At 40.3% G+C, this 9350-nt stretch overlaps 2 protein-coding genes across 2 annotated transcripts in view; one reads left to right on the top strand and one right to left on the bottom strand.

Moving 5' to 3' along the window:
• The first annotated feature begins 4511 nt into the window (after positions 1-4511).
• LOC101860973 (piggyBac transposable element-derived protein 4-like) lies at positions 4512-5057 on the top strand. Its single transcript, XM_005096902.1, has one exon. It carries the CDS (start codon positions 4512-4514, stop codon positions 5055-5057), a length of 546 nt encoding a protein of 181 aa, XP_005096959.1.
• Positions 5058-9260: 4203 nt separating this feature from the next.
• LOC101858262 (PDZ and LIM domain protein 1) overlaps positions 9261-9350 on the bottom strand; it is a 27821-nt gene continuing 27731 nt past the window's right edge. Inside the window, exon 3 of the mRNA XM_005096890.3 lies at positions 9261-9350. This exon is cut by the window's right edge and continues 498 nt beyond it. The gene's annotated coding sequence lies outside the window, so the exon portion shown is untranslated.

The following is a 9350-nucleotide window of genomic DNA, read 5'->3' as shown; positions in this document are numbered from 1 at the left end:
TCGATGGTGTAAACTTCAGTCTTCTACCACGGATGGTCATTTAGTTATTGCCAAAATAGTTGTTTTTTGGCGTTTCTTTTGTTCACTAGACAATGTTTTGAGTGCTGATTTATGTTTTTCTTTTAGTTTTAGTAAGTGATTTACGGCACTTGCAACACAATAAGGTCATATAACTGCCGACGATTAGAAGTGTTACAAGAAAGCAACAAACTCAAAAAAGAAGGAGTAGAGATAAAGATGATAGATATAGGATAGGAAAGAAGAACCAAGCCTCACCAGAGCATCCGACAACCTCCTACACTGATTTATCTTCCAGAGATGTGAAAAGCAAACAGAACAGTTTATCACAAGCTATAAAACTCCTAAATAAAATGTCTACAAAGAATTTCACAAACAAAATGGAATGAATTTATCGCAAATAATGACAAGCTGGAAAGAGCCGGGATTGAGGATATTAATCCCAGGTGAGGCAATCTATTGTACTGTCTTGGTCTCTCAATTACATTTCTCGATTTTTCCCGAACTCCTCCTCCTCTCTCTATATCTCTCTGTCCACATCTTTACCATTTTCTCTCCATTCTCGCCCTTTCCTATTTCCCCCACCTTTTTCTCGTTACAGTACAATACATACGTTCACGTGCACACACCCGATGCCCCCGTGATCAGATCTTGTAAGCGACAATTTTGGACTTTTTCACACAATCACATATAAGGCTTACGGTGCACATGCCAACAGAAGATTTGCGTGAAAAACTGCACAAAAGTGTCTTTTATTGTAAGTAAACAAAACTCGTAAGTCCACCCCTCCCCAAACATGGTTGTGATCAGAACTGGTAAGCGCCATCCTGCCGCTTACAAGCTTTGATTTAATTTAATCGCGGTTATTCAAAACGGGTCATCGACGCTCAGGAGTGATCAAAGCAACCCTTGTCTACCTTTTGTTCCTGTTTCCCCATGTTTTCCAGTTCCGGCACGTTTTTGCGGATTAGGCACAATCGATGTCAAACCTGCTTTGCTTCTGACATCTACTTCACTACATCCATCTCTGCTCCTTATAGTCAATCCTGAACCGTCTTCTCTGTCTGGTTCACCACGTTGTTCAATGTGATTGCCCTATATATCACAAGCCGCTGATTCGGCACCACACATGTTCAGTCAACTCGATCATGTCTCCACTCAATGGAAGAAAGTTCTGCAACACGGAAGCAGAACTTCTAACGAATGGATTTATGTAAGCAAGGTCAGGCACACGTCTGAAATGATAAACACAAACCCGTATGAGAAATGAAAAGGTCATGTGAATGCAAGAGAGCAGGATTGAAGTGCAAAGAACTTTCCGAATGTGACAGACAGAAAGTTCTCAATTGTATCTTGCCCCTTTCCTGAGAAAGAAAAGCAGAGTACATTAAACGCCCAAACGGAAGAGAGTCCTAAGCATCTCTAGACATGAATGGAAGTTGAATATCTCTTGGAAAAAGAAAGCCAGAAATTCAGTGTTTACAAAGGCCTGTTCCTCAGGACACCAACTCTTGGTGATTGATGTATTATTAGGAACATTGTTGTGGATGGGGACACTTCTAGCAACCCCCGGGGCAGTGCCACTGACAGAAAGTGTCTTTAGGCCATTCCCAAAGGGGGGACATTTCTCGTCCTAGTGCACAGTAGAATTGTAAATGGGCTGACTCATGTCACGCTCATAACTATGCCTGATCTACAACAGGGAACTGCTGCTTTGTCTTTCATGTTCCTTACTATTGTCATTTCCACTACTTCTTTTGTATGTTTGTCACTCTCTTGTGACTTGCTAATTTGGGGTGCCTTGATAGTCGAAGCAGACATTGTGCTGTTGAAGCTAAAGAGGAGAGTCTGATTCCCTGTAAAGACTTCTCTGTTGACACCCACCCTTTGGCGCTCATAGGACCTTATTGTGAGGCAGCGTAGTCGAATCAGGCTCTCGTCCAAATCTTTAACATTTTCTCTTCATTCTCGCCCTTTCCTATTTCCCCCACCTTTTTCTCGTTACAGTACAATACATACGTTCACGTGCACACACATACACACACACACACACACACACACACACACACACACACACACACACACACACACACACGCACACAAGCACATACCGATGCCCACGTGATCAGATCTTGTAAGCGGAATCACATCGCATACATATATGCGATGGACTTGAGAACCGTTGAGATCGCACCGCATACATTTATGCGATGAAGTTTGTTTACATTTTATAGGTCTTATAATTTCGTTATTATTCCCATTTGACCACAACTGACTAAATTTTATGCTTTTAGCCAGCGTGTTTGTACATAGCCTAAGCAACAGAAAAATCATCGAAATTACGTCAAGAGTCAAAATGGCAGCGCCCAGGAGGCGAATGTTTACAGACAATGAAGCTCTTGAACTTGTCTTGCTTGACGGTTCAGACAACGAAGATGAAGTGGTTTTTCCATTTTAAGATGGTACGAGTGATTTAGAAGATGGAGAGAGCAGTGGAGATGAGTATACAAGCCTACCATTGATGGGAAGCAGGGATGTGAGTGACACCTCTGACATAAACACACCTTCAACATCACAAGGAGTAACAAGGGACACTTGATCTAGACCTATTCCAACACAGACCAGAAAGAGATGTCGACCTCCTCCTACCTCTAGATCTAGTAGTGACACTGAAAGTGACTCTGAAGAGGACATCGAGTTGCCCAGGATGCCTCGTCGAAGACTAGGCCTAATCAATCCCATCGGATCCGCCAACCCGCCGCCAGAACCTGGTAAGTCGTTGAGGGCTAGTGTTATTCTTTGATAGCATTGAATAGAATAGATCTAGACCTAGACTAGATCTAAATCTAGTTTTTCTTGTGGTGTATTAATTTAGGTATATCAGCTATTCTGGTTTATATAATTATAAGGTAGGTAGATACTAAGATAGCCTAGATGCAGTAGTCAAGTAGAATACTAGTGGGCTAGATGAACGTTATACTAAACACTCTTTGAGGGCTAAATATAGGCCGTAGTAATGACACACGATTATGTACCGTACCTAGCCAATGCATAATTTCTAAAAAGAATTAAAAAAGTGACCTATAATGAATCTATCTAGATCTAGTTTTGTTTTTGTTTTTCTTCTTTCTTTTGTGTGTTTTTAGGTCCTCAAGGAGATGACAACAGAGATGACGGAAACACATGGGTGCGTGATTTCAACAACTACCCACTCCTCATACCATTTGTGGGCACCCCAGGTATGAAATGGGATTTGCCTGAAGACATCTACTGTCGCTTTATTACTGCGGACATTATCAAACTGATGAAGAGGGAGACCAATAGGTATGCTGCAGATGCTATCAGGTTGAAACAACGAGAAGCTGAACGGCGCGGCACTGCCTTATCAGACAGAAGTTTTTTTACTACCTGGACAACCGTAACTGAGGAGGGAATACGTAAATTTTTGGCCATTCTTCTACACATGTCCCTGGTAAAAAAGCCCAAGATTGTGAACTATTGGTCCAAGGACATTACAATTGCCACTGCCTTTGCGCCACTTCTGATGCCAAGAGAACGAAAATGCCACCCAGATTTCACGAGGAGAGGACGGCCACGATCCCCTGCACAAAATTCGTCCTCTTGTTGATCATCTACTACAGGTATGTTTTTCTACATTATCAGCACTGCCACCATCATCATCGTCAATACCACCACCACCATCATCGTCATCATCCGTCTCCTCATCATCGTCGTCGTCATCATCATCATCGTCATCATCATCATAATCATCATCATCACATCATCAGCAGCAGCAGCAGCATCAACTTTTATTCAATCACTCATAAAACAATGATTTGTGATAAGAATGACTAAACTTTTGCTTGTGTCTTCATATTTGCCTTTTCCCCTTTGAATTTTCAAAATGTAGCCTATTTCTATTCCATTGACTTTACTGGAAATAATGTGCTGGTAATTGTGTCTAATATTTTTTGTGTGTTGTCCGTGTCTTTTTTCTCTCTCTCTTCCAGTCTTTTCAGGAGGCGTACCAGCCAAATGAGAACATTTGTATCGATGAAGGTTTGTGCACGTGGCGTGGAAGATTGACGTGGCGTGTGTATATGAAAGACAAGCCAACTAAATGGGGCATGAAGTTGTATTTGCTTTGTGACTCTAAAACTGGTTATGTTCACAACTTTGAAATTTACTGCCAAGCCCCTGGTGTCAGCAACGCCCCTGTAGATGTTTGCAACCGGCTACTCCGTCCACTCGCCAACTTGGGACATACACTCTATGTGGACATTATTATTGCAGCCCCAAACTAGTTGATCAACTCGTTGCTGAAAACACGAATGTTGTTGGCACAGTCCGTGCCAATCGTGTCGGGGTGCCACCAGAACTAGCACAGACAGCACTTCAGGTTGGAGAGGTAAGCGCGTGGCGTCGAAACTGTCGCCTTGAAATGGAAGGACAAGCGTGACGTTTACATCCACACGACGAAGCACACCGACGAAATGGTACCTGTCCGGACACGCACAGCAGACACCATAAAGCCAGCAGCTGTTCGCGACTACACCCAAAACATGGGAGGAGTAGATCACAGCGTTCAGATGATCTCGTACCATCCTCTTCACAGGAAGACTGTAAAGTATTGGGAGAAACTAGCATTTCACCTAATGACACTCGTAATGGTGCAATCGCACATTTTGTACAACGAGCATCGACGATCACACAGGAAGAAGACCATGCAGCTGCAGAAATTTGTCATGTCTGTTTGCCGATCTCTGGCGTCCATTCCTGAGGACCAGCAAGCTCCACCACAGCCACACGATCTCAATCGATTGGTGGAGCGCCATTTTCCTTCACCAATCGTAGTCGATGACAAGAAAATGCAGCGGGCATGTGTGGTCTGCTACGCTCGGGCCATCTCTGGAGGTGACAACCACAAAACCCAGAAAAGCAAGAGGAAAGTGACACAATTTGAATGCAGCAAGTGCAACAAGGCACTCTGTGTCCATCCGTGTTTTGAAATCTTTCATACCAAAGAACACTATGCCTGAATATTGTTTTTTTCAGCCATCATCTTTTCATCATCATCATCATCATCATCATCATCATCATCATCATCATCATCCCCCCACCTATCATTTCATGTCATTCTCATCAGAATTGTCATATATTATATCTTTCATTTTTTTTATTTTTTTTTACAATAAATATGTTGATTTGCCTTCTATTTATGTTTTATGCCAATTTATATGACCAAATATGATGATGTTTTAGTGTGAAAACAAAAGTTTTGCCCCCAATTTTTCTAGATTTTCAATCCACTCAGAGAGAACTTTATTTTTTTTCCTCATTCACTATTCTTTGTGCCTTCAACCTCCTACTTTCAGAATCTGCAAACAGATTTGTTTTATCTTGTACGGTTTTTGAGCTATGTGCATTTGAACATACCCCAAAATCATGCGATTTCATAAGCGCGCAAGGCCAAGTATAGCGCGACTCCAATGAGTTAAGGCTTGTTCACTTGTCTTTATTTGGTTGAAAAAAATATCCATTTATCTTGAATCCAAGTCGAGATATTTGTGAAGGAAGAAGGTGGGAGTCACCTGTTTTTAGAGGTAAAATTAGTGAGAAATTGGCCGCCAAAGATTATTTATTTCCTTAGCTTAAGAGTCCGTGGTAACCCAAAAATCAAATTTTTTGTGCCTTTAATCAACGTTTTTCAGAAAAATCCACACAGAAATGAGCTCTTTAATGAACATGAAAGGTGTTGAGCCTAAAAACAAAATTTTCATACAAATTCACAAACCTGCGGAAAAGCGCAAGTTTCTTCACTTTGATTATTTTGACGAGAGCCTGATTCCACCACGCTGCCTCACTTATGCAGTTGCGAGCGCCGTAAAACCCTCTACTATAAAAAAAAAAAAAGAACTTCATAGAAGTGCGTTGCTCAACAAAAGCAATTGACCATCTCGGCCCCATATTTAGTTTTCTCCAGACAATAAACAACTAAGACACTTTTTCCTTCTCTCAAACTTTATTATGTCAAACTATGACTGTCAGCTAAAAAGTGCTTTGAACAGAAAATGAAACACGTGCATTGGCTTCCATTTCAACATCTAAAATAAATTGGCAAAAACGGTCTTCCTTTCGCTAAAGAACTCACCCCTAACACTTGGTTTTAAATACAGGTACATGAAAGAAACATGCCGACTAGATCTATGTCTTTGTACATATTATGTTAGAAACATTCGTCTATTCACTTTGGGTATCGAAATGTCCGTGTCACATGAATCGGACCTAAGTATAATGCTGACCTAGTACAATAGGGGGTACACGGGGTGAAATTTGTGGAAGTCGAAAGTCCAATAGTGAGTTTATTTGACATTTATATACATATCAATAAAAAGTAATAAAAGGTTTCTACATTGAGTTATTTCGTAACAAAAGATACTAGATGTACTTTTCAAATAATTATACTTTAAAGTCGAATGGCTGCACGTTTTGAATTCGACAAAATTTAATCGTCTGTTTTCAATGTGTTTACACACAAAAGCCAATTTATCTACCATTCTCATCTCGTATTCGTACCAACATGATTCACTTTTCAAGACATTATAATCACATTTACAATTCATGGAAAATATTCAATTTCACAAATCACAAGATTACATTCACAGCCTTTTTTCTTCCATTAACAACTTTATGAAAACTTATCAGTTACATATCAATAGATTTTTTCATTCCAGAAGTTTGATTCTTTCGCTTTGTTCAAATATTTAAATATTTCAAGTCAGTTGTATGAGCGTAGAAATATTTAGTTTTTTCTTTAACTCACACATAGTTTTTGTTTTTAATACCGCCGAGTGTCCTAATATGGTCGACTAGAGTTGCTTGTTTTCCTAATTCATCACTGAATACAATGTCAGAACAGTAAAACTATACAAAAATAATATGCCTACTGGAAGTACCCGACCAAAAGGCAATTTTGAAAAAGGCCACCTTGCTTCCTAAACATGCGAAAATTACTCAACAGAAGACTCGCACTGTCCGAATAACACAAACACGTTCTATACAACAAGGCACAACAAAATAAATCAACTCTGTGAAATACACAAGTAGATTAAAGTGTGTTTGAAAAAAACAACTAATAATTTGTATAATTGCACATGCAGACAGCGTTACGTATTTGCATAAAATTTTTGAAGTTAAGTTTGAGATCAAAGGTTTGCCCCAAGTACAGCCACACGCCTTGGGGCCAATCATTGTTTTGTTTTTTTACCGATCAAAATGCAAGCCGATGAACTTCGAAAAGGATATTTTTAAAAGAATCTTTAGGTATTAAGAATGATCATGTTAAAAGATTATCATGATTTCGATTGCTATGAACGATGAGAATTTTGATTTAAAAAATAGTGCAATTAAAACTGACTGTGGAAAGAGAGAAGAATAAGAGAGAGAAAGGTGGCCGTTTGAAAGAGACACCTGGCGTTAGAAGTCAGTTATTTCAAGTCCCTGGCTTGAAAAAGTGACATTTCCGACAGGGGCGACTCGTGGGGCTATAAAGTGGGCTTGCACAATTAAGCATGCTGAAGATGGTCAAGGGAATAGTAAATGGGTTGGTGGGGGAGGACCTCGTGCTTTTTGTTTCATTCTTTTTACTTGTCGATTTGATTTCTGGAACTAAATTTGTCTGTTAGCCAAACATCAATTTCGTTCATCCTGCATTGGCTGCATTTGAACTGAACACTCAAGTAATAACTTTCACCACTACACTACAAAACCATCCAAATACACAACTCACAGAACGTTGACTTAAGTATGTCTCGTTCACCCTCCTCAGGTTCACAGTCACGGAGTAACCAAAAATAGTGGCAAGACAATGAACCAATCATAATTCACTCGAGCATTCTGCTGGATTGCTCCGGGCCTCACATCATTTTGGCATAGGCTAGAACAGTGTACAGACTATCGCGTATATTTCAAGACTGCCTACTGTGGGCTATATTTTGGCACTGTTCAGTAAGAGCACATTTGAGATGTGCCATCTATTTAATCTTAATGTACCGCCAAACTCGCAGCGAGTGTCGTCATCCTTTGGGTTATCCTAAATAGCGATTTATAGGTCAGGTTACCACTTAGTTAATGCGCGTGGACTTTGGCATGGCATCGTAGATGCTTTACGGCGCCATAGACACAAAAATGACAGTTACAGCGCCAGTGAGGACCTTGTTTTGATATAATATTTGGCTAAAGTTTGTTTCTGGCTTCTTTTAAATAAGGGTGCTTTACGTAAAAGAACATTAAAATATTTAGGGGCACTGCATTACTGTGCTCTATGGCCAAACCGCGCCTGGTTTTCGAAAACATCAAAAGATTTCCTTTTTTATTTCTGCTAAAGCAAGGAAAGCTGGGTTTTCACCAATATCTTTGAGTGGCATAAAACCATTCTGTAACAAAGGAGGTTGAAATGAAAGTAAACGAGTTTCCCTCCAAAACCAAAATTCCAAACTTCTATGAATCTAAAGACCACAGTGGAGAAGAAAGAGTCCACCAAAGAATCGAACTCATGTTTTTTTTGGTGTGCACTAGATGAAAAACTTTACCGCTATACAACAACTCTTGGTCGAATGATGATGTGTCATTAGTACTCAGGTTTCAAGCCACAAACTTAAAGATATATATCAATAGACCAAACGTAAAAATCTCCTTTTCCGGCATAAATGTCCTCTCCTGCCACCCCCCCCCCCCCACCCCGCTCTCACTCCCCCCCCTCCCCCGGCATAAATGTCATCCCCCCCCCACCCTACTAAACACACACACATACCCCACCACTAACACCTCTTATAGAGCTCAGACCTCAACGTTTGAGAACCACGGTCTTTGTGTTAAGTGTCTAATAAAACTATAGGGTGCATCACTTCTCCCTATCTACTCAAACAGTTAAAACATGTGTCACACAGTAATAAATTAAATATTATTAAAAAATACAAAGTGTAAGGAATTTCATAGATGAACAAAGCTGACAAATAATGTTGGAGAATGACAAGGATAAAAATAGGTGTGCATATGTTTGTGTGAGTGTGTGTGAGTGTGTGTGTGTGTGTGTGTGTGTGTGTGTGTGTGTGTGTGTGTGTGTGTGTGTGTGTGAGAGAGAGAGAGAGAGAGAGAGAGAGAGAGAGAGAGAGAATATGTGTGTGTGCGTGTGTTTGTGTTTGTATGTGTGTATGTGAGAATGTATGTATGTACATGTATATGTGTGTGAGTGTGTGAGTGTGTATGTATGTAGGCCTATGTGTGTGAATGTATGTGTGTGTATGTGTGTGTGCGTAAGTCGCTACCTTACG

The sequence above is a fragment of the Aplysia californica genome, unplaced genomic scaffold, assembly GCF_000002075.1.
Source record: "Aplysia californica isolate F4 #8 unplaced genomic scaffold, AplCal3.0 scaffold00141, whole genome shotgun sequence".
In the NCBI taxonomy this organism is placed as follows: domain Eukaryota; kingdom Metazoa; phylum Mollusca; class Gastropoda; order Aplysiida; family Aplysiidae; genus Aplysia; species Aplysia californica.
The sequence above is the reverse complement of the archived record's forward strand: the minus strand, read 5'-3'. Positions and strand labels throughout refer to the sequence as shown.

Excerpts from the sequence above, each read along its gene's own strand:
- LOC101860973 (XM_005096902.1), top strand. The coding sequence starts at position 4,512 with ATGGTACCTGTCCGGACACGCACAGCAGACACCATAAAGCCAGCAGCT.